Source organism: Sander lucioperca, chromosome 2 (assembly GCF_008315115.2).
Source record: "Sander lucioperca isolate FBNREF2018 chromosome 2, SLUC_FBN_1.2, whole genome shotgun sequence".
Taxonomy (NCBI): domain Eukaryota; kingdom Metazoa; phylum Chordata; class Actinopteri; order Perciformes; family Percidae; genus Sander; species Sander lucioperca.
The window spans coordinates 40,654,640-40,679,087 of record NC_050174.1 but is presented as its reverse complement, the minus strand read 5'-3'; the positions used below and the strand labels follow the sequence as shown (position 1 = coordinate 40,679,087).

Below are 24,448 nucleotides of genomic sequence, written 5' to 3'. Positions count from 1 at the left end.
GTGGAAATAGGGTATACGACACATGTAAGAGACGTGAGGAAAACAAAGATGCAAAATAAGGTAATGTTATGAATCCCTTGTCTATTCTTCGCCTACTCCGCTAACATCGCAGGTGGGAAGAACTAGGAGGCGAGAAAAGGAATTGAGGATGTACACGCTAAGAAATGAGAAGAGGGAATTGTAAACATTGTATGTGCTAAACATTAGCATGTTAGCATTTAGCTCAAAGCACTGCTGTGTCTCATTACAGCCTCACAGAGCGGCAGACATGACTGTAGACTGACAGAAACGTTCACAGGTTTGTTTTTATGACAATGTGGGGACTCGCCTCCCACCAGGGGACAATCATTGGGGCCCCATTAGGTAATCCACAAAATTTTAGGGTTAAGACGATATGTCTCCAGAGAGAAATATCTTTGGTGTGTGTAAATGAGAGTCGAGTCAGCGGCTCAGTTTATGTGTTTATTTATGAAAACAAAGGAACTCAGAAAATAAGGATCCCATATCAGTAATTACATCAAATAATTCACTTGTTGGTTTTCGTCAGTTCGTCCTCTCCCTCTCTCTTTGTGTCTCTACTCTATCGAGTGGAGATCGATCTAAACCCCAGACAGCTACTATACAGCTACTATACAGTGCTCAAACATACGGAAGAAAGAACGTACGGCCGGAGTGCATGCAAATACATAAAATCACTTTTTTCCTTTTTCTTATTAAAATACAAAAATTAACTATTAGCATCAAAGCTCGACCATCAACTAAAAACAGAGGAGGGTTTCTGTGGCAACGAGCTGTCTCACTGTCTGTCTGTCTGTCTGTCACAAAGGGAGATGTGTGCATTTATCATTACTTATTGTTATTGATTGGTCTGTAAAATGTCCAAAATAAAACCAGATGTCCGTTTTTAGTTTCCTCAACATGCTTTTTTCAGTCCGACATCAAAAATCACAAACGACTAAACCATCTGTTCGAAAACTAGATTTGTTTGTCCGACTAACATATTCAGTTTGAGATGAAACGGAGAAAATCAGAAAGATCGTTGAAGCTAAAGTTGAGAAATGAAACCAATCCATCAGAATTGTCAGATTAATTCCTATCTAAACAAGTAATCAATCAGTTGTTACAACTTCCAAGTTCTCTGTCCGGTTGTGAAGCTGCTGAACTTGAACAGATTGTTAACCAATAATCAACAAGTATTCAATATATTTAACTACGAAATCAATACAAATCAGAAGCTTTTAGTTTACAGACAAGTGAGGCTCGACTAATCAGAGGAGGCAGAACACAGTCCGAGACACACAAAAAAAGGCTCATTATTCAACACAGGCTGCACCTCAAGGTCTGAAAATAAAAACCTACATATCCAGACTTAAAGACTCAAGGGCCTGACAGGTGTGGACGTATGAAGTCCTGGTTTGTATCTATGACAAGTCAGGTTTGAGGTTCCCAGCACGTCACTGCTAATTCATGTGTATGCCAAGGTCAAAAGTCTAATACGAGGACAAACATCAACAGGAGGCGTTTGTTTTTAACCAACAGCAAGCAACCAACAGACTAGAGACAGACAGGCAGACATACAGGTGAGCTGTGTGTTTGAGATAAGTCAAATGATTTAATCTGATTGGTTCAACCTGATTGACTGATTGATCTGATCAGCAGCACTGCAGCGAAACCAGATTGACACATAAACACGGTGGTTAAAGACAAAAAACAAAGTGACGAACCCCCCCTCCCATCTGACTATGTTGAGTTCAAAACATGGTGGAAAATTGTAAATTCTAACTTTCTGCCACAAGAAACTTTCCTGTGAGGTTTCAGGTGTCCAGCATCACAGCCTTTAACCGACCAATCAGAGCAGAGCATGGAGTTCAGTCTTGTGTTGAAGTTTGTTTTACCGTATATTCGAGTTTCCCCTTTAACTCAACCTGACCCCCTGGAGACCGAAAATCCTCCAGTAACAGAAAGCACTGCAACACCGGCCCAGATATCAGGGGTCAAAGGTCAAGGCCCAGAACAACCAGCCTGACATCTACCAGAGTGCTGACAGGCGTCGGCTGCATCCCAAACTTAAAGAAGCCTCCTGCGGCTCAACTCCAACAAACCAAGGTGATTAAGAAGTTGTGGTGTCACCACAGACACAATGTGGCTTCTTCACAAAAATACATTTTGTTTTTACTGACAGGGCTGCTGCAGCCAATCAGATCAACTTCATTTAAAAAAATTAAAACGTATGATAAAACAATTACTTTATAAACTGGTTTACAGTAAATAAAATATTGATACTTATAATTCCCAAAGTTAAATCATCAAATCATTAAATCATCAACTATAGATTAAAACCTTTACTTAACATTGAGAAATAAAATATTTTTTTGTCTGATCAGAGAATGTGATATCTGCCTTCATGAGTGTGTCTTTATTTTGGACATTTAAAGCAGTAAATAATCATAAAAATAACCAATAATAAATAAGCTGTTTTTCTCTCAATTTGTAAAAAGACATTGTATTTATTTTACACTCTTGCAACTTCTTTTTGGGAAACCTATTTTTCCAAGCAGATTGTTTTTTCTTATACTAATTTTGTGTAAGTTTGAAAATCGCTAAAATAATAAATGTAAAAACTCTTCCTTACATTTGGTGAAGTCCAAGTCTAACAGGAAGTATCCGTGGGGTGGGGGCTGTTACAGTATGAGTGGTTTTCTTTTGGCAGGGGGGGGGGGGTTGAAGAGGACAGCGGTACAAAGAAATTTTTTTTATATAGAGAACCTTATAAGACACAAACAAGTTCAGCACACAACCTGAAAAATCAAAAAACAGAAAAATAAAGGAAATGTAGTGTTAAAAAAAAGTTTGTCTTGCTCTGTGCTGACAGAGCCGGCGCTGGCTGGGGGGGGGGTCTGGGTCCGAGCCTTGCGACCCCCCACTGTTGACCCCAGGGACAGACAGTAGGTTGTGGGTTTGGGTTGCAGGACCAGCAGAGGACAGGTTTTTGGTCTCAGAGGGTTTTTACTTTCAAGTAAAAGAAGAGTTTGGAACCTGGATCCTGTAGCAAACTTTTTTTTTTTTTTTTTTTTTTTTTTTTTTTTTTTTAAATCAGAGCACAGATTAGCTTCACAACTGATCATTATACAAATTATCCATCAGATGTTCAATTGATTTCCTTCCTGTTAAATTAAAAAATGAATCCAAGATTTTCAATTAAAAAAAAAAAAAAAGTCCTGCAGAGACTTGAAAGTTGTTGCAGAGAAAAATCCATCCCAGTCACATTTTATTGTTAAAGCTAAAGTTAAAATTAGAGCGCTGATGCAGTTGAGACCATTTCTGAAAACGTTTGCTGCGTTAAAGAACTGAATCTCTGTGTTTTGGACTGCTTGGAAAAACAAGACGTGAAGACGTCACCTGAGACTGAGAAACTACGACGGACGTTTTTCACAATTTTCCGATATTTCTAAAACTAAATGAAAGATCAAGAACATAACTAATAAAGACAACAATTGTTAGGTGCAGCACCAGTTTAAACCAGATTTACATCACATTAAAGAATAACAAAATGCCTCATTTTAGCTTGACCATCACATATTCAATAGATACAAAGCCTCTGCAGTCAGCGGACAACTAATGACAGCACAAGTTTAAACCATCTTCTTCTGTCACAGATTTAATAAGTGGAGCTGTCTACAGAAGCAACATAACACACCTCTGACCAAACTACTGTCTCATCTCTTACCACACCTCCATAATAGAGACGCATATATGACACCAGCTCTGAGGTCAGTTTGACATCCAGACTCAGTATGTGACTTGTGTGTTGAGCAGGAAGAATTGATTTCTGTTTTGTATGTGTCTATGGGACCAGACCAAAGACACATCAGAGGTAACACCGTCATTTTAAAGACATCTTTTGGTCTTTAAAAGAATAACTGGGTTTTCACTGGAAAAAGAAAAAAAAACCTGCCATTACAGTGAACAATGCAGACTAAGACCAGAATGATAAATTCACCATATGGACAGTTTAATCTGGTGGATTTAAAGTTCAGATACTCTTTAAAGAAAAGTAATAAACACACTGAGTGGATCTAAAAGTGGATTATTTAAGAGCTTTTCTCTGCAGCAAGTTTCAAGCCCAATAAAGTTGATCTGTGGACGTGATAAAAGCAAAGAGTTGATGTTTGAACATAATTGATCAGGACTGGATCATCTCCAATCTGAAGTTAAACAGTTTCACTGGTTACAGATTTACTGCAGATGTGAACTACACTCTAATGTAAGAACTTGATTGGCTCCCATGTGTCCCATGATGCTCCGAACTTTGTCCCACAGGCAGTTTCCACCTTGTGGACCAAAGGTAGCTCTTCAAGTTCAACTTCCATTCAATCAATATCCAAAACCTTAATCGGAGTAAAACCCACTGAGATCACCTCCTCCTCCTCCATGATGCTCTATAGATGCTTCTGGAATGTTTTCAGAGGTCAGGGGTCACAGCCGGCCGTCCAAGGAGAAGAAGAAAGCCTCCACGGCAACGATGCTCGAGTGTTGTGTGAGAGAAGATCAATACGACTCTCAGACAGACAGCCCGTCTCTCTACCATGTCTCCCTGCCTTCTTCTTCTCTCGCTGGGAAGTTGTTTCTTTCTTCTTCCCTTCTATCTGTCGGCATTCCTCCAGGAAAAAAAAACGACACTAGGAGCTAAAAAACAGGGCAGCCTATTTACATACAGTCTCCAAGTCTGGGCGTGTGTGCGTGTGTGTGTGTGTGTGTGTGTGCGTGTGTGTTGTAAGTTCAGAGTGTGTATCTCTGTCTTTTGTTTGTGTTTGTTCAGGATGGAAGTTTACATGGATGTGTGCGTTAATGTATATATGCATGTGTTAACTTTATAGATTGAGCTGTGTGTGTGTGTGTGTGTGTGTGTGTGTGTGTGTATAAACCTCTGTGTGTGTGATCAGTGTGTGTGTTCAGTAACATGTGTGTGTGTACTGTGTGTTTGTGTACGTGTACTGTGTGTATGTGTGTGTTCAGTCTGTGTCGGAGGAAGAGGAGGTTCCTGTTGAGGAGCTGTCATCAGAGGAGGAAGAGGAGCTGCCACTCAAACGACTAGCCCCGCCTCCTGAGGCCCCGCCTCCAGCTGCCTTCTCTGGAGAGAGAGAGACAGGTAGGGAGAGAGACAGACAGGTTGATAAACAGATACATGTCATGAAATTTGTGCCGAGGCAATACCCGAGTAGGCCATATTAGAGCCCTGCACAGGCTTAAAATCTCTGCCCTAGGCCGGCCCTGGCCCAAGACGCTCAGGCCCTAGCCAAGCCCTTGTCCGACAACTCATCAGAATTCTCAGCCCAAGCCCAACTGGAGCCCGTTTTTTTCTTTTCCTCCTGCCCTCAACACAGCCTATAGGCTACCATTGCAGCCATTAAAATAGTTCCGTTTGGTTTTTAATGGCAAAGTGGATATATATATGTTAAGATCCCGAACATTAATGACCAAGTCCTTCATCACACAAATGGTGAGACTTTTGTCCAAGTTTCCCTCACATACATAAACACACACCTGTCTATTTCAACAGCATTGCACACACAGCAGCAGCTTTGTGGAATTGACGACAAAGCTTTAATCAACCGATTTGTACCGTTAAAATCGGGCCATCGGCCGGTTCTTGGTCCATTTCAATTGAACCAGGGGTCCGTATATCAGTCTAGTTGTACCTGTGATAATACAACCGGATACCAATTCGTATCGGTGAATCTTTACACCCCTACCAAGTAGTGCCAAGGATATAAACTTTTAATTACAGGTAGATGCCATACCCGTGTGGGGCAGAGAATATATCCGAGTAATATCCAAGCAGCGCCAGGATTATACTCAGGGAGAGCCGGGGCAATACCCAAGTGTGACAAACATCATGTCCGAGTGCCACAAAGGTCAAGTACGATTGCAACAAAGGCCAAATTTGAGCATGACAGAAGACCATTGTGTAATAGTAGTCTATAAATACTCTGCGGTAATTTCACAATCACGTCACCGTTGGTATGATATACAGACAATAGTAGTATATTAGTACTCTATACTTACGCAGTAGCTTCCTCTGCTTCTTCTGAAGGCAGGATTTGACGTAGCGCTCCAGCTCTCGAAGTGTGGAGGGTTTGAGGGTTTCAAAGTCGATTTCGATCTCGTCGGGGTTGGAGTCCCTCAGCGACGGCTCTCTGGACTGGATGATGTGGACGACACGGCCCAGCTTCTCCCCCGGCAGCCGGTTTATATCCAGACTCAGCTGGCGCTTCTCGTCATAAGACATCGGCAGCGATGACTCCTCACCGTCATCTCCATTAGCCGAGCCACCGCCCGACGCCTTACTGCCTTTCTTAGGTTGCCTGGAAACACACACAGAGAGTCACTCTGATTGGTCAAACTCTAAATTTTAAATTCCCAACTGAGAATATGAACATTTTGTTTTCACGTTTACCTTTGATTCCAAGAAAAGGGGAACTAATTGATTTAATCGTACCTCGTGGCGGTTACCGTGCTGTTGGCTTTCCTGGCTGGCGCTTTCTTCTGATTGGCTGGTTTGGGCTGCTGAGCGGCAGCCTTGGGCTTCTTTTCTTCCTCCATCTTGCCCTTGTTCCCTTTGTCTTTCTCCTTCTCTTTCTTCTTCTCCTTGTCTTTCTTCTCTTTCTTCTTCTTTGGCTTGCTGACTGGAGCCTGGGACAGGACTGCCAGCTGCTCGTGCACCGCCTTCAACTGGTGGAATATACTAACTATGAATACCTTTAACATCTAATCAATATTTAGTAACGCCTTCAGCTGGTAAATTATTCTAGAAATTGATATAAAATCACATGAATATCTAGGATCAGTAATTTTATATCAAAAATAACAATTGAATATAAAATTAAAACAGAATTTCTCAACTTTCATTAAATCTACAATGATATTAAAAAAGAAGAAAACCAGGATGTTCTTGACCTGTGATTGGTCGGCAGCACCAACCTGCTCCTGTAGCTCAGCCAATCGCGTGGCTCGCTCCTCCTCTGAGTCGGACGATTCGTCGGAGGAGGAGTTGTTGCTGCTGTCAGAGGAGGCGGTGCTTTTACTGACCAATGGTGTTGTAGATGGGACCGATGCTTCCAGGCCCTCATCTGGGATCTTAGCAAAACGCATCTCGAACACATCCTGAGAGAGAGAGAGAGAGAGAGAGAGAGAGAGAGAGAGAGAGAGAGAGAGAGAGAGAGAGAGAGAGATTAATGTTAAATGACTACCAACCAATGAGGTTAATGTTCTGGAAGGTTCTATAAAGTTCTGGAGGTTTTGCATACCTGCAGCTTGCGGGCCATGGCCACCACCTCATGGTCTGGAGGGTTGTACTTGTAACAGTTGGAGAACATTAACCTGACATCAGTCGCAAAACTTTGAGGATCACTGTACTCTGCTTTATCCATCTTTTTCTGGTGGGGTGGAGAGAAGGGAGAAATATTAAAAATGAAGAATAAAAGAGTCAAGGTTGGCAGCTCTGTGAAGGCTACAGAATCGTCTCTACACCAATATGTGCACCATCTCCTGTGCAGTGGTATGAATGCTGTGGTAACACACCAAAGAATGCACCAACAAAGGTAACAAAGGCGACAAGCAAGCAAACATGGATGTAAACAATGTCGAATTAAAAATATTTTAAGAAAGGAAATGCACTTAACAAGTTAGATATATAGTTTTTGTATTGTTTTATTTTAGCAGAATACTGAAATAGGGTGTTGTGATGTCATGGAAGTGTGTTTTGTATGTGATGATGTCATGTGAGCATTACCCGGACGGTACTGAGGTCCATGGGGTGTTTGATGATGTCATGGTAGTCGTGCAGCTCCAGGGCCTCGGCGTCCACTGGCTTGTAGAAGGGCCAGGCGTAGGCGGCGTGTTTCTTAGAGAGCATCTCCTTCAGGATGGCGTCGCAGTGTTTCATCTGCTCACCCAGCTTACCGCCCTTACTCCTCCCGGCTCCCCCTCCGCCGCCTCCCACCTCACCCCCCGGCACCTCCTCAACCGTCTCCCTGCGGGCCTTGGCGGGTCGGGCGGCGGCCTCGCGGCGGGACGAGCCTAATTTGGCCGGTTTGGTGTCCTGAGCGGATGGAGAGTCTGCACGGCCGGCAGAGATGGCCGATGTGGTGGGAGTGGTGGTGTCGGCTTTCCTCTTCACACCTTTCTTCTGTTTGAGACACACAGGTATGACGACAAGCAGGGAGAGAGAGACACACAGGTAGAGACACGTAGAAAGAAACAGGTTAAGAGAGATAGATAGAGGGACAGACACAAAGGTTCACAGGTGGAGACAGGCAGGTATAGAGAAAGAGACAGGGAGAGAGAGACAGGGAGACACACAGGTACAGAAAAGGGTAACAAGACAGGTAGAAAAAGAGATAGAGGATGATAGGTACACAGAGACAGACAGAGGGAGACAGAGATACAGGTAGATGGACAGAAAAGTTCTCTTTTATATTTTAGGTCACACATCGGTTACCTTTACGACGGGCTGTGCAGACGGCATCATGGTTGCCGGGGGCTGTGGGGCAGAGACAGGGGGCGTGGTCTGGACAGGTGTGGGCGTGGTTGAGATGACAGGTGTCTGAGAGGGGGAGGGAGAGGGGTAGGAGGGGGGTGGGGAGGCTGAGGACTCTGCCTGCTGGCTCACTGAGAGAGACACAGAGAGAAAAGTATTGTTAGTACTGGAATTAGGTACCACACAGTAATATATAAACACATTTTTTTTTAAATTCTACATTGAGATTTCACTAAAGCTTCAGTCTCACCACCTGCACTCAACTACAATTCTATACAGCGCTATACTCGGCTCAACCGCGGTGCCCCCATTACAAATTTAGTACCGCCTCATGCATGAGGCGAGCATGGCTTGTCGTCATAGCGATACCGCAGGAAACTGCCGTGACCTAACGCGACACACACTCAGAACGTCGAAGGTGTGGCTGTTTGCCAGAAGACAAATTTTGTTTCAAAAAAACGCCACTGGCTAAACTATTTAAAAATGGCGGGTTTGTTCAGGACACCCCCGTCTGTCGCTAGCAATGATGAAGTGGTGATTAGTGACGATTCTCTCCAACCAAGGCGATACTAAAAAAAAGTACCTGTTAGCTAGTACCAGGGACTTTTTTTCATAATGGACTGGAATGAAAACAAAAAAGGCGAGTAGAGTCGAGGCAAGTCGAGCAGGTACCGTGTAGTGGAAAAACGCCATTAGTAGGGTTCAGACAGACATTACAAAATCAAGGTCTTTTAATTACTATATCATAATTTTTTTTCTCCATTTTCAAGCTCTTCCTTGATTATACAGTCATAAATGACGGCGTTATATTTGTGCCACATTCCTGATCGAGCAATGCTAGATTTGGAGACACAAAATCAATCAATCTGAGAATTGAAAAAAGGTAAATTGAATGAAATCTAAACGCATATTAAAAAAACACAATTTTGTTTAGCTGCAGACATATACATGCACACGACCAAACTGACTAAATATCAACTGACAAACAACGCCGACGGCTCAAAACTCCACAACATTCTCCCCCACAGTCACACTGTCACTTCACAGTGATTATTTGTTGTAGTTCTGTCAACACTGCTTTAGTTAGGACAAAATAGTTCTAAGAGTGCTTGTAAAATGTGGAGCTCTCTTTTTTGTAATTTAATAGTATGTTAAAAGTAGTAGTGAGTACTGTACTGCAAGCCCATGAGGTCAGGGTCTCCAGCAGAGGGCAGATATGTTGTTATATAGAACCAGCTGCTGAACCTCTGGATCTGATGATGTTTCTGCCTCTCAGTCAAAGGTGTAGGTTTGGTTTCAACATTGATAGGGGGACACATTATAACTTGGGGGTCTGGGGTTCATCCCTCATTAAATATTGTCTGTCAAACTCTTCATTTCCTGCATTCTGGTGAATTTTGATGCAACAATTTATGGTGCAAATGTCTTTATTTATGTAAAGGAAATGATTATTCTCCATTGTTCAAAACTTTCTTCACATTCAAAACATCACTTGTGTTTCAGGATGTGTTATTTTTTAGGAATCATCTCCATCTCAACAGCTAATCTGTTAGAGAATGAGACCTTGTTAAAGCCAGACGCTCCAAAGTTTAAATCTACATAAATTTCTCTTTATTTTTCACGTCCTGCCTCCACGAGCCAGTTGTTCAGACAAAGCACCAAGACAAAGTGCATAGACAACGCGACACCACCTGGTTTTCGCTCATCAAAATGAGGAAGAAAGGAGAAGGAGAGTGCAGCGGAGCGCGAGACAGTGCTGCATAATAACTTCAAAAAAGCGGAGTGATTTCTGATTGTGAGCAATTTACGTCAATTATAATGACTTGATGAACAAAACTTTGGTCCAAATATAAGACAGCATTATGTGGTTTATTTGAATGTCATGGACTATTTAGGTACTTTGTTAAAAAGGGGCTATTTTAAAAGGTATTCCAGTACTTGATTTTTTCCCCCTCTAAAAATTCAAGTACTTCAAGCACCTTGTGCGAACCCCGAGCACTACAGTAGTACTGTATTATATACCTGCAGTAGTAGCCATATTAGTACTGCAGTATTACCTGTAGTAGCAGCAGCGGGTTTGCTCTTGCTCTTGCCTTTGGGAGCTGGAGGCAGGAGAGCAACTTCTTCCTGAGGCATTTGAGCGACTTTCTGCAGGAAGATTTTCTCTAGAGCCTGAGCCATGAGGACGATGTCATCTGTAGGCTGAAACACACAAACACAAATAACTCTTCAGCAACATCTAGTGGCAGCCATGGAACCCTGCCTTCTTCCTTTTGTCACCACCTGAACTGATCACAGAGCTCACACCTGAGGCTGCAGGTATTGTTAAAATGCTATTGATTTCACCTTTTAAACAGAAAACAAAATACTGCAGTAACGTGTGTACCTTGTTGTAGATATAACAGTTGGTGAACATGGTGTTGAAGTCCTGCATGGCCTCACTGGCACTCCAGTAATAATTGTTCTCCAGACGTTTCTTGATGGTTCCCATGTCCATCGGGTTCTTGATCACCTTGTGGTAGTCCTAGAAATATGGATGATGTTAGCTTAGCATAACGACTGGAAACAAAGAGAAACAGCTAGCCTGGCTCTGTATCCGCCCCCTTAGTCTCGCTTTGCCAGACCCTCCTCCAACGCACGCTGAAGGAGGATCTTGCTACTCCACACAGCATTCATGGATGGGAGGAAAACGCACTCTGGTTTATTGGCATTTCTTTAAACCAATCAGAATCGTCATGAGCGGCACTAAACTCCGCACACAGCCGCTGCAAAATAGTTGTGCGAGACAAAACTCAGATTGGATAGATTCTAGCTGGCTGTCTCAATTTACCCTGCTGAGATCTGAGGAGCAGTCAACAATAGCCATCATAAATACACCAAATTTAAAATTCCAACTAGGGCTGGGCGATATGGAGAAAATCAAATATCACGATATTTTTGACCAAATACATTGATGGCGATATTGTGGTGATATTGAAGGGTTCACTATTGGTGCTTTCACAAATATTTATACAATGAGAGTTTTGATAAATAATCACCAATAATGTGGATACCATGGCAAATTATAAAACAGTAAGTCCAGAAAATTACATCACTTCACTGTAATGCAGCCTTTAAAACCAGGAAAAGACAACACGTGTCACATCAGACGATATCTAGCCTCATATATCGATGTCGATATAATATTGATATATTGCCCAGCCCTAATTCTAACACAAAGAAAGCGGAAGGAAACGGAAAATCATGCATCCGTCGGAATTTCCTGCTGCACCGGAGCAATACTACACCCCGCTCCTATAACGACCACTGATTAACATGTATCTGATTCTTTCATCTGGACCAAAAACATGAAGTGTAAAAAACACAAACTGTGTTCGGGACTGGGACTACTCGTTGTTGAACAGTCTTCAGGTGTGGGCAGTGACTTACTGCCAGGCAGAGTTTGATGGCATCGACAGGTTGGTAGAAGGGCCAGGCAAACTGATGTTTCCACAGAGTCTTCACCACGACATTCTGCATGTACTGCAGCTGGTTGGTCTTTCTGATGGACAAACACACAGAGCACAACATAATGTTCACCTCCTGCTTTCACCACTGTGGAGGGAGCGGTGTCAAATCTACTTTTTCATTTGTTTGTACAGCTTGTTTGGCTGATGTTGGACATTGGTTGACAGAATAAAGCAGAAATCAAACAGAGTTCACAACAGCCATGTATCAAAAACCTTTGCCATCACCACATCAGATTATTCTTGATCTAATTATGCTGATGTTCATTGTTTCCCCTAGACAGTAAGTAAATATTCAAAAATATATCACTTGACTAAAAAGCTAAGTGTACAGAGATTTACAGTAATCACATTTAGATAAAAACATGTAGATCCGTTAACATTGGCCAAAAATGACGTTCAAATAGGGGTGGGCGATATGGACAAAAAACAATATCTCAATATTTTTGGCAATTTTGACGATAACGATAATTAGACGATATCCTTTAAAAATGTGTTTTTAAATGTCCGAGTTACTTAATCACTGATGACAATAATGGGCACAATGTTGAATGAATGAATGTTACTTATTTTCTTTAAAATGTAAGTATTCAAGTAAAAACAATTCAAAGACATACAAAATACTAATTGAACTAGAGTAGGAACATTGAACTCTGAGTAAACATTCAGTTGTACACCTCTGCTGTAATGTAAATTGTGCAGCATACAAGCAAGATGAAATCATAATAAACAAAGGGCTCTGTTCTGTAACATATTGCACACAACCATGTCCTTATTGGAAGCAGTCCTGGAGCTGGGATAGGGCAGTGTCAGGCCAGGTTTTGATAGTCCTTCTGACCGGATGTATGCTGGGATCAGGAGTAGTTGGATGTGATCTGACTGGCCCAGGTGAGGGAGAGGTGTAGATCTGTATGCTTTCTTGATGTTAGAGTATGCTACATGGTCTCACTAACTGTATTCTGACTATTTACTACATCTCAGCAATGTTATAGATTGTCTTTTCACGTGTATTATGTTATCACCATACCACTCGACTCTACTCGCCTTTTTTGGTTTTCCATTATGAAAAAAAGTACCTGATACCTGCTAACAGGTACTTTTTTTAGTACCTCCTCAGTCGAGGTTCCAAGCGAGCTGAGGCGAGCCGAAAAGGTGACGTGAAAGCGACAGACGGGGGTGTCCTGAACAAACCCGCTATTTTTAAACAGTTTAGCCAGCTGTTTTTTTTTTCCAGCTTAATTTGAAACAAAATGTGTCTTCTGGCAACACACACCTTCGACGTTCTGTGTGTGTGTCGCGTTAGGTCACAGTAGTTTACTGCAGCGCCGCTTGTTTACAGTTCTGCGGAGGCTCCGGCAGAGCTTTCGCCGTAGCCTAACTACACACACACACATGGCCGGCTCCACGCACACACCAGCGCACAAGTATAAACATCAGGCCACTTTTACATAGGCTACACAGGCTACGGCGAAAGCTCTGCGTGGAGCCTCCGCAGAACTGTAAAACAAACTCAACCAGCCACGCTAACGACCAGCCACGCTGAGGCAGTACTAAAATCTGCAATGGAAAAAACGGACGCACAGTGTGTCGAGTCGAGTTGAGGCGAGTAGAGTCGAGGCGAGTCGAGCAGGTACCATGTAATGGAAAAACGCCATTAATCTGTACCTTTTTAGCCTATTGTATTTTGTTTTCTTGCACTATATTGAATGTGAAACTGTATGTTGTCTTGTACGTTTATGCTTTTCTTGGCCAGGTCGAAGTTGCAAATGAGACCCTGTTCTCAATGGCCTACCTGGTTAAATAAAGGTTAAATTAAAAAGAAATATCTCTAGGTATGGTGAAGGGTATGTGATGATGTGGGCCTATTTTAATTCCAAAGGCCAAGGGAACTTTATCAGGATGCATAGTATCCTGGATCCATGAAATAACTGGACTTTAAAAATAAAAATCTGCCTGCCTCTATGGGAATTTAACATAGGGGTGTACTTACTTATGCCCCCTGTATTTTAAGGAAGAACATTTATTTATTTACGATACATTATTCATTCACAAACAAAACTGGTGTCCTTAAAGATTGGATTTTTCCTCATTTTTTTTAATTAAGGCATTAAGATCAATTTGCAAAAGATTATTTTTTTATTCCTGTTTTTAGTCAACTTTAGCAAGGCTTTAGCTGTCTTTGAACACACCAACTGCATCACCACGTGACAACATCACAACTCTGACCAAAAAACTACGACGGAGATGAATCTAAGAATGATGGCAGATTGAGAAGTGTGATTACTGAAGGAGTCTCAGTGTTTCTTACCTGCCAGGTTTGGTGGGATTGGTGACCTCAGGTGGGGCCGGGTTGGTAAGGGTAGGGGGGCTGGGGGGCGCAGCCTCGGGGGCGTCCGACATGGTGGACGGCGGTGACGCAGCAATGCACTGTGGGACGGCAGTGTCTGACCTGAAGGTGAAAAAAACAATTCCCTCTGTGGTGTGAGGGTGTGTGTGGTGTGAGGGTGTGTGTGGGCACACAGGTGTGTTCGTGTGTGTTCAGTTCAGGTGTTGTTGGTGTCGATTTTTCAGCTCGATGTTTCCCCCGTGGAGACAAACTCCCATCGCACAACCTGAGACAGAGAGAGAGACATCGTTAGCTCTCTCTTCTGTTGATGACAATCAGAAAATTGATCTGAGATATTTCTGCTTTCAAACAGAAACTGAAGAGGTTCAGTACACACAGCGAAGTATTAGTATTTGAATACTTTGTTTTCATTATTATACATAACCCAAAACATCCAGAATAGTCAATGAAATAAGCAATAGTAATCCCACATTATTCATTTATGCATCAACATTATAATTAGTTATTCTCTGAAGGAGCACTTTTTGGTGTGTGTGTGTGTGTGTGTGTGTGTCTGTGTAGAGGTGGGGTGCGGGCTTAGGTGCGGCGCTGTCACAGGTACTGAAATCGATATACAGACAGACGGAAAAACATGTCACGGCTTGCCTCACTTCTTCCTGGCGCCTGAGCTGTCGTTTCAAGCACTAAAACTAAAAATGATTTGATCATGTGAGTGCTAGCACCTCGGCTGCAACTATTGGATGGCAAAAAAGTCAAGCGTCTGAAAGAATTCCAAAATTTGCGATGATGAAAAAAAAAGCCAGATCTACCAAAGGAAACGGGCATATTACAAATCAACAAGTTTGGCAAATCACCTGACAAATTGTAAGTAACAGCTTACCCTTGATAAAATATGTTTGCTAGGCCTTTTAAAAAAAATATATATATATATATATATATATATATGCATAAAGTCGCACAGAGGCTGGCTAACCTGCCCCAGGCTGACTGACAGACAGCAGTTAACTAGACCTAAGTTCAAGTTAACTAATTGCTCACCTGCCAGCAAAAGTCCATAGACTGACCGATGTATCGGTGTGCCTACATCAGCCGACTAACACACGCCAAGACGGGATGGCCCAATATTACTTTAGAAATGGGGTAATAACAATATAAATAAGGGTGGCACTGAGAAATCTCCCCATTAGTAAAAAAAGACATCCAACTTTGTAGTTTGTATTAAATGATTTCAGATAATATTGCAAACTTTGGACATGGTTTTGTTTATGTGGGTGTAATCAAATAATCACTGACCGATAATAATAATAATTATAGTAATAATAATAATCTCCTCCTGTGTAAACATCCTGGTTTTTACAAACATCACAGACTGAGGATCACCAGACCATGTCAATCTTCATCAAACTTGAAATATTGTTTAAATATGTTAGGGCTGTACCGAATAGCTCGAAGCTTCATAATGTTGACATTAAAATTCTAAATCAACATTCAAGTGCTGCGCAGCTTCTTTTTTTTTGCATGTCTATTCATTCTCTTTAAAGCCGTTATTTATGTATGGTTGCAGATAAAGATTAGGCTGCACTGACATTATTAGTATTATACTAACTGTAGAATTAGATTTTAGTGGGGGCTGCATAGGATTGTTTCAGATTTGTGTAAACCAAACATTTCCAATAACTCAAAATCTATTTAAAAATATTTTGCTTCAATCCATATTTGTTGTGTTTAGCCTTTAAAAAACAATGTTTTCCAAAACCTGTTTAATGTGATGGCTGTCTGTTTTTCATTTAACTGAATCTCTTTGGGTTTGTCGGACACAACAAGACATCACCTAGCACATTTGTCAGTTTTCTGAAACTTTAACGTACTATATTATTACTTAGCTTTCCAAGAAAATTATGAACACATTAATTGTTAAGAGGACTAAAACTAACATAAAAGTATTGTAAGAAACATGATGTATCTTCAACTTTGTGCTTCTCTCTGTACCCTCACAGTTGATACAGTTTGTGCACAAATATTATTGAGAAGTCTGCAAAATGTAATTATCAATTCATCTTTAGATTGTTTTCTCAATATATAGATGAATCGTTTAGACATTCAAATTATCAACTCAAAAATATTCAATTTGCTATAGTCAAAGAGAACAGTAAATCTTTCCATACGAGAAGGTGAAAACTGATTTTTTTTTTTCTTCCTTTTGCTTAAAAAGTACCATTGATCAATCACAAAAATTGCTGATGTTTAACTTGCAACTTATAACTTATATAAATATTTTGTTTACAGTATATTTACAACCACACACTGGAATAATTTGCAAACATCATTTCACAAAGTCAAAGCCCTTTAAAAAGGTCATAAATTAGAAAACCAGACAAACCATGTTTCTGTCTTAAACTCACTCTAAATAATCAAATTATTGGTCAATCTGAAGATTTTCTCAACTCATCAGTTCATAAACAGTTCAGCGAGTCTATGAAAAAAAAAAATCAGATCACAATTTCTAAAAGACCCAGTGACATCCTCAAAACTGCTTTTTTTGTCAGTCCAAAACGCGATCATTTCACATTACCATCATTTATGAGAAAGATGAGCAGTAAATCATCATATTGGAGAAGCCGGAAAGGACATTTCAACGATTATAAAAATAAGTGATCAACTGCCCGATTCATCACCTGATCCTTTCAGCTACATTCTGAAATTTCTTTCAACAACTAAAAATCTTTTATACACATCACCGTCGTCTGACTTTAGAGCTGTATGTGAAAACAAATCCCCCTCTGGGACAATAAACACTAGGTAACAAGGTAAACATTCATCCCAAGTTTCTCGGGCAGAGTTTGTGAAACACAAAGTACTTAATATAACTTTTATAACTACAGACTTCAGTATACGATATATAGCGTCAACATGATATAAAAACGTCTATCATTTAAAAAAATGTATACCGTTTCTATTGTGATGTCAATAAACCAGCGGTCGAACTATGCTCTAGCAATATTTACGTCCTTTGGACAATGCTTTACATTCTGATCCTTAGTGTTCATTTTGCATTTAAATCCTAATAATAAAATGAGAAAATACTCAGTACTTTTCATTTGCCAAGTATTCACACGAGGATATAAAAAATAGGCTTTACCAGGTGGCTATTTCATATAGACTAATTATTTATCAAATTACCAGAAAACATGCTATATCGTGATATATATCATTAGAGATTACCTATAAAAATTACCTATATCAGGATAATAGATTTTGACCACATCGCCCAGCCCTATTTGCAACATAAAAGTGATGAACACATTATTGCATCAATAATTATAATCCAATAAAATAAGATATATTACACTGCATAATGAGCACTTTTACTTTTGGTACTTTAAGTATATTTTGATAATACTTTTGTACTATTACTTAAGGAAGATGTTGAATGCATGACTTGTAACTGACAAGTAACTTGTAACTCTACAACACTGTTTTTTCTACTTTTACTGCAATACATGATCTGAGTAAGTCTTCCACCTCTGTAAATCACCAACAACAGTCGTGCATGAATACCTGCAGCAGTGTTTAACACTGAAAACACACAGCTCAGTTCAGCGTTTACTTGCAGCTCTGCTACAGTAGCAGATAACCTTTAACGTTACCTGCCGGTCACATCGTCTCTAAACAGTCCGCTCACAGTGAAGTCCTGCACGGATCAACAGATGTTATAGTCCGGCGGCTGCTCGCTCTGCCTGCATGCTGCTGCGGTTCAACGGCTAACGAGCGAGCTAACTGCTAACAGACACCGCTGCGACCAACAAACTCAACAAATCCCGTCAACAACGACACCATCCACAGCCACACACCCTCCCCCGGTTATTTACTGCTGAAGTACACATAAAACCCCGCGCTAACTGCTCTACCTGCTCAGGTGTGGATGTTTTGCAGGATAACGAAACATCCCATTTATCTTGCTTTAAAAAGATGGCGGGCAAGCCAAGGCAAAATATGAGCTAGGTGGCTAGCTAATTGAGCTAGTCTACTTACCAAAGACGTAAATGTCGTTAATATTAAATAATAGCGGCCGTGTTGATATGTGAGCGTGTGTTGAAGGGGGTATCTTGACTTTTGTTTGTTATAAGACGCACACCGAGCAGATTAATGCGCTCACAGATCCAATCTTTGCAGATGTTACCGCTCGGTGTTTGGCTAGCTAATAAGCCGTTAGCCTGTTAGCTTGAGCTTTGTCTGAAGGCGCCGAGCGGCCAGCCAGGCTCCGAAACACACCGACACATTCCGCACACCCTCGGCTCAGTTTAACCGCTAACCCCCCGGTACCGGTCAGAGAGGCGTGTTTACTTTGTGTCTCGGTCCTCCGGTGCGTCCAGCGACGGGCTCCGGTCAGTTTTCTTGAAGATTTTTTATTTAGCGAAGTAGCATAATAGATGAGTTATCAGCTGTCTACCGTCTGCGCAGGCGCAGTGGAGAGCAGCATCATGGATGTTGTTGTGGTCGGATTGGCTGGCCGGGTGGCAGAGGTGTTGTGATTGGCTGCGGGGTATTTACGGGGCTATGATTTGTTGCTGGGGAATGTGAAGTGCTGTGATTGGCCGTTGAGTTAGTTGAATTGCAGTGACTGGCTGGCGTGATGACTGGGCTGCTGTGATTGGCTGGGAAGGTTTACCTGGTTCAATAGGGCGACGTCACCCAGCATGCAGAGAACCTGAGGCCCGGTCTGCGTTGCAAAGATTTACTGATCAATTTACTTAATAAATAACTGATCTTTATAGATCCATCAGACTGTGTTCAGTCATATGAACCAACAGTGACAAACTGGGGGATTCAAACAAGAACATTTTGTGATATAAACACATTTATTTGGATACTGTTTCAGTATTTATAGATGTGTGTCATTTGTTTCTTATTTTTATTTAACCTTTATAAAATATTTATGAGTGAAAAGGTTTATCCTGTGGTTTCATGCAAACATTTTTTTTGTTCTTTTTTTTTGTGCCAAAAGAACCAATATGACAGAAACTAAAAGATTTTTTTTGTGTAATAGTAAAAAAAATGTTAAAAAGATCTTCAAACTGTTTTGTGGTTAAACAGAGACATGGACACAAGTAGCCTACTTGGAGTACATTTCTATGTTGAAAATGTGTATATTGTGTAGAAATACCTGTATGCAAAATATATACGTAGCCTACAAAACTAACATTTCTGCTACTGTAGCACTTATATTTCCGTGTATGAAAATATCAACCCAGTATCGCCGGTGTAATACACCCGCTGGTCCATTGGGTTTGGCCAAGGGGGGTAAGCAAGCATCCACAAAGTGTACCTTATGGAGACATTTTGATGCTAACAAGCCATCACCTGCCATTAGCATCCCATTGACTGCCATTCATTTTGACGTCACTTTGACAGCGAATAACTTCACATCTGAAGCGTTTAAAGACTCTATTTGTCCATTGTTTATTTCTAAAGAAACATGACAATGTATAAAAGGCTCCATTACCTTGTACCTCACGTTATGGCTCCGTAGCAGACGTTTTTGTAAAAATAGGCTAACGATTGTGTCATAACCACGCGACTTACTGTTGCATAGTAGAGGAATTACCGTATAGTCTGGAGAAGCTCGCAGGCAGTTTTGACTTACATTAGCTGTTTAAGTTTAATTACTAATGTTAACTAGCATTTTAGTTAGCAATAATTAGTCTGTGCCTATGTTATCTCTCCTTACATATACTATACGCTTTCCGTCTCTGCAAGATTGGGAATGATTGAGATTTCTCTTGGCACAGCTACCAGAAGACTTACAACTTTCAGACAGGTTGCTCACGTCACATCTCGTCAAGCTCAGTTTGAGGCTGCGCAGTAATGCCAGAGCCGGTCTACGGAGAGCCATTTCACTCCCTATTTAGTCCCATTGTACCGAATTTGGTTGCAGTTCCACCAGAGTTCCACTGGGGGTGATCGCAGGCGAGTGCAAAATGAATGGGAGTATATGGAGCTAGACAGCTAAATTTGTCTCTTTCGCCTGATTGCCGTTGACAAATCTCAGATTTGATTGTAGTTTTTGCCAGTTCAACATGGATTATAGGTCGAAAGTTGAATGAACGAGTACTTATGTCCTTTCGATTTCTGACAGGTTGAGTCGTTGTTGCCCATAACACGCTAGCATTCTGCTAATAAATGCTGATTGGTCAGTGAAGGACTGATTATGACCAGAGATCCCGCTTGACGGCATCCGAAGTGGAACCAGAATGTCAGAGTGAATATTTCGGCATGGTCTTTAAAACATTAGCAAACCTCTTTCTAGTGCATTGACAGGGAGAGCCTAACCTGTCAGCTGTGTTGTCGATGCCTCGAGAGAAAAAAGGAAGTGACTTAGAGCTTGCCGTAAAGCAGTATCTCTGGCCGTACGATGTGTATGATGTCATTGACATTTTAAAAGGCTTTTAAGAACAAAAAAACACTTTAAAAAAATCTAACACCCAGCAGTGTGTATTTTCTTAGCCTGCCCTTTCGAACGCAACATTCAAATTACTAGACAAAAAATTATTTCCTGAGAAAAGTGGATTTTGAGGGGTATAGCTCCATAGACCACCATTCATTCTGCACTCCCCTGTGAGCGCCCCCTATATGGAACCAGAGTGGAACAGCAACCAGTTCAAAAGCCAGAAGTATCAAGAGAGTGGAACTTCTTCCCTTATTAGAAATTCTTTGGTAACGCTCAGCCATCACCGGAAAAGTTCTTCTAATAGATTTCACTGGTCTCCGTGGAAGTCTATGGCGTCGTTTTGTCCGTTAATTTTACTGTCTATGGGTTTGACGTGTTAGTGTCACGTCTTGCCTCGCCAAGGCGTGAACATTACACGTATTATGAAGGTGCTATACCAGCAGGGGGCGATACCTTTCCTCAATGCCAACAATTCCCCGCGGACCAAAGAGAAGAACAGTATATTCCAACCTCCTTCCCTGCCATAGATATATATACTGACTAGATGTCCCCTTGGCTCTTGCTGTTCATTGGAATGAATGCGTCAATAGAGCCGCCATCTTGACACTGGGGAGCCACTCCTCTTTAATGCATCAGCGTCAATGTAGGCAAATGTCAGAAATAAAATCACTATAAATCGTCAAAATCTCATGCTATTTGCTAGTTTTTTTGGTTCGTTCCAAAGGTCAAACATGTAATTATGATCGAGTCCAGAGAAAATTTAAGCTTTTGATATTAATATAATCTACTTATTCATGTTCAAAATGTAATGCCTAGTGTAGTAGGCCTAGGTTTATTAGTCACATTCTTCCACATAAGTAAACTTAAAATGAACTAAAAAATCTCTACTCACCTTAGCCTAGCCTACTGCATGAAACATGGCTACAATGGTGTAACTATCCATATTTGAAAATACATGTTAATTAATTTAAACATTTGAATTGTATTGATTTACTTTGTACATCAGCAAGCCTGCAATGCAATGTGATGTAAAGGCCTGGACACACAGAGCCGATAATCGGCCGTTGGACAGTCTGGCGAGGTCAGTGACGCGAGTCTGTTCGGTGTGTTCCGTGTGGTCGTCCGTCCAAGGGGCCGATTTGACATGTATAATCGGCGGCGTGGGCACTGCCGGCAGTCAGACTCAAAATACCCATCTGATTGGTAGAGTGCTAACCCGGAAACGTGGAGCTGAATGAGCGTGACTAGAGTCTCTCAAAATCTGACAAAAATCTTTTAAACTGACCTTTGTTGATCTGAAATGAAGACAGATTCAGCAACTGCATGGCCTATTTCTCTCTTAAAATGTTTTCAGAAACGTGTTTCGGTGAACTATTTTAGTACAATATGAGATCGTATTCTGAACAAGCCGCCATGACAGTCTGTCTTTGAATTTCCAGAGAAACAAGACCCACGTGACGCGTTCGTCCAATCAGCTGCTGGTATTCATTTTTGGGCGACAATACAGATTAGCGCTGCCTGCTGTTATGGAGACGTACTGCGTCTCGTCTCTTCGGTGTGTTCTGAGGCATTTTTTTGACCAACTCGGGGAGACTGATCAGTCCAACTGCCTTTTCTGCTGACGGTTGGCCGTCTGGTTGGTGTGTAAACAGCTTAAGATCCAGTCCCCTGAGTTTATACAAGATGTTTCCACATTAAAACACAAAATAGTAAATTATTATTTTAGTCTATCAACTCTAATATCTGATCGTTTGTCTCCTTCCTTATAGCGTTTATATAAATATTAAAGTTAGTTTTGTTTGTTATTTAAAAGTGTAGCTTTATCATCATGTGCAGTAACAAACAAAACAAAGACTAATTCATGTGTTAATACAAAGAATATTTATTATAATCAGTTCACAGATCTGAGTCCAAATGGACTAAAATGTCCAGTCTCACTCCTCCACTATTTATTCATTTATTTCTGCATGTATTTATTTATTTAATGAGACTTAAAATCATGTTTCGTTGTCCACAGTCTGAGTCCAGCCAGACTCCCTTTAGGAAACCTGTGATTTAAACTTCAGCAGGCTGTGACAGTCCGCTCTGCTCAGTCCTGGTTCTGATTCTGCCGGGCTTCCCTTCCCTCCAGCGGGCCCAGCAGTACGGCCTGGGCCTCCAGCTGCGTGGAGTTGGTTTTGGCTCCCAGGAAGCGGGCAGTGAGTTCCAGATCCTGCAGACTCTGCTGCCCCGCTGTAGCTTCTCTCCGTCTGCGGCCGCCAGGAACGCAGTGGAGCTTCCTGTCGGAATCGTCGTACAGGTCGTCCTGGACTACGTGGAAGATCCTCCCGATCACCACTCTGTCTTTGGCCAGTTCCATCTGGATCAGCGGGGACCAGCGCAGCAGCGAGGCGAAGCTATGTTCCTGCCCGGGGGAAGAGACACTGCCGCCGGCCATGGAACTCTCCACCTCCCGCTGCCACCGGAGCTCAGATTGCAGGTCGAAGGCGGCATATATATATAACAGAAAACACATTCTCAGCTGTTTGGCTTTTTCATTTCTTTCGTTCGAACATCCATAAGCAGCACAAAAGTCTGGCATCTTTAGCGTTGATCTGAATGCGGGAAAACTAATTTGGCCCCGTTCCAAGATGGTGGCGGCGTTGACGCATGCTTAGAAGTCCAAGGTGACATCTAGTCAGTTTATATCTATGCCTTGCACTCACAGCCAACTGGAACTGAACACACAAGAGAAAAGATAGAGTAAGTCATTTATTTTTTTTACCTTTATTTATCCAGGTAAGTCAATTGAGAATAAATTCTCATTTGCAACAACGACCTGTACATTCACACAGTTCCACATTCATACATGGAAACTGCCCAGTACAACAACAGCCTGATCTGCTGGCCACTGAGTAGCTCCACTGGAGCGGTTGGGGTTAAGGGCTTTGCTCAAGGGTACCTCTGTGGCGGTAATGAGGGAGAGACAAGCGCTGCTCTTTCACTTTCCCCACCCAGATTTATCCTGGCAGTCTGGGCATTGAACCAACGACCTCCCGGACACAAGCTCACTTATTTAACCTTCATGCCACCACTGGCCACGATTAATCTATGGTGGTTAGAACTTTAGCTGCAGCCTCTGCAGGACCCCGGCAGTGATCACCTGGTTGTTGAGGTGGCTGTGCTTCTAGCTGGCCTCCTGCAGCTTCGTCTCACATACTCGTCGGGCTCGCTTGGCGCTCTCAAAGGCTGCAAGGGTCTCCTCGCCCTCGCTGACCAACAGCATGCTGCGTCGTTCCACGGCCCCCTGGTCCTCCGTGCAATCCTCGTGGCTCCGGACATCCTCCTCCAGGTGGGCCTGCAGCTCCTGGGACAGGGCAGTCATTCTGTCAGTAAGCCTCAGAGGACAGCAGAGTAAAAAACACACTGTCTCCAGTGAACACACCTTAATCTGCTGCTGCATCTTGTTGCTGCTCTTGCTTAGCTCAGCGTTCTTGGTGAGCAGGTCCACCTGCAGCTCCAGCTTGCTGGTGGCATGGATGTATTATGAGAACTATGAGACTATTTAAGGAACATTAAGACCTTTTTGATTACATGAGAAAGAACATTCAGCATACAAACATCTCTGG

At 41.9% G+C, this 24,448-nt stretch overlaps 2 protein-coding genes across 5 annotated transcripts; both read right to left on the bottom strand.

The window, feature by feature from the left end:
* Positions 1 to 449: 449 nt before the first annotated feature.
* LOC116050514 (bromodomain-containing protein 3) lies at positions 450 to 18,871 on the bottom strand. 4 transcript variants are annotated; one of them, XM_031300628.2, is made up of 12 exons: positions 18,737 to 18,871; positions 14,354 to 14,657; positions 11,969 to 12,080; positions 10,926 to 11,063; positions 10,597 to 10,741; positions 8,501 to 8,670; positions 7,793 to 8,188; positions 7,308 to 7,436; positions 6,958 to 7,164; positions 6,500 to 6,732; positions 6,067 to 6,365; positions 450 to 5,131 (listed from the first exon to the last, which is right to left on the bottom strand). In XM_031300628.2, the coding sequence occupies exons 2-12, from the start codon at positions 14,443 to 14,445 to the stop codon at positions 5,013 to 5,015; spliced, it is 2,040 nt and encodes a 679-aa protein (XP_031156488.1). In that variant the 5' UTR covers positions 14,446 to 14,657; positions 18,737 to 18,871; the 3' UTR covers positions 450 to 5,012. The 4 variants fall into 4 exon arrangements, with proteins under 4 accessions (XP_031156488.1, XP_031156491.1, XP_031156490.1 ...); XM_031300631.2 differs by having other exon boundaries at positions 6,982 to 7,164; XM_031300630.2 differs by having other exon boundaries at positions 7,793 to 8,185.
* Positions 18,872 to 22,693: 3,822 nt separating this feature from the next.
* Positions 22,694 to 23,500, bottom strand: LOC116050517 (28S ribosomal protein S28, mitochondrial-like). The gene has a single exon (XM_035997553.1). The coding sequence runs from the start codon at positions 23,419 to 23,421 to the stop codon at positions 22,930 to 22,932; it is 492 nt and encodes a 163-aa protein (XP_035853446.1). The 5' UTR covers positions 23,422 to 23,500; the 3' UTR covers positions 22,694 to 22,929.
* Between the last annotated feature and the right edge of the window lie 948 nt (positions 23,501 to 24,448).

What these genes read in the sequence shown, in the direction of transcription:
- LOC116050514 (XM_031300628.2), bottom strand. Translation starts at nt 14,445, where the DNA reads ATGTCGGACGCCCCCGAGGCTGCGCCCCCCAGCCCCCCTACCCTTACC. An exon ending in ACTGTTATATCTACAACAAG is followed by an intron (nt 10,742 to 10,925) that starts GTACACACGTTA and finishes TGTGTGTTTCAG; the next exon opens with CCTACAGATGACATCGTCCT. An exon ending in GAAGCAGAGGAAGCTACTGC is followed by an intron (nt 5,132 to 6,066) that starts GTAAGTATAGAG and finishes CTCTCTCTCCAG; the next exon opens with AGAAGGCAGCTGGAGGCGGG.
- LOC116050517 (XM_035997553.1), bottom strand. Translation starts at nt 23,421, where the DNA reads ATGCCAGACTTTTGTGCTGCTTATGGATGTTCGAACGAAAGAAATGAA.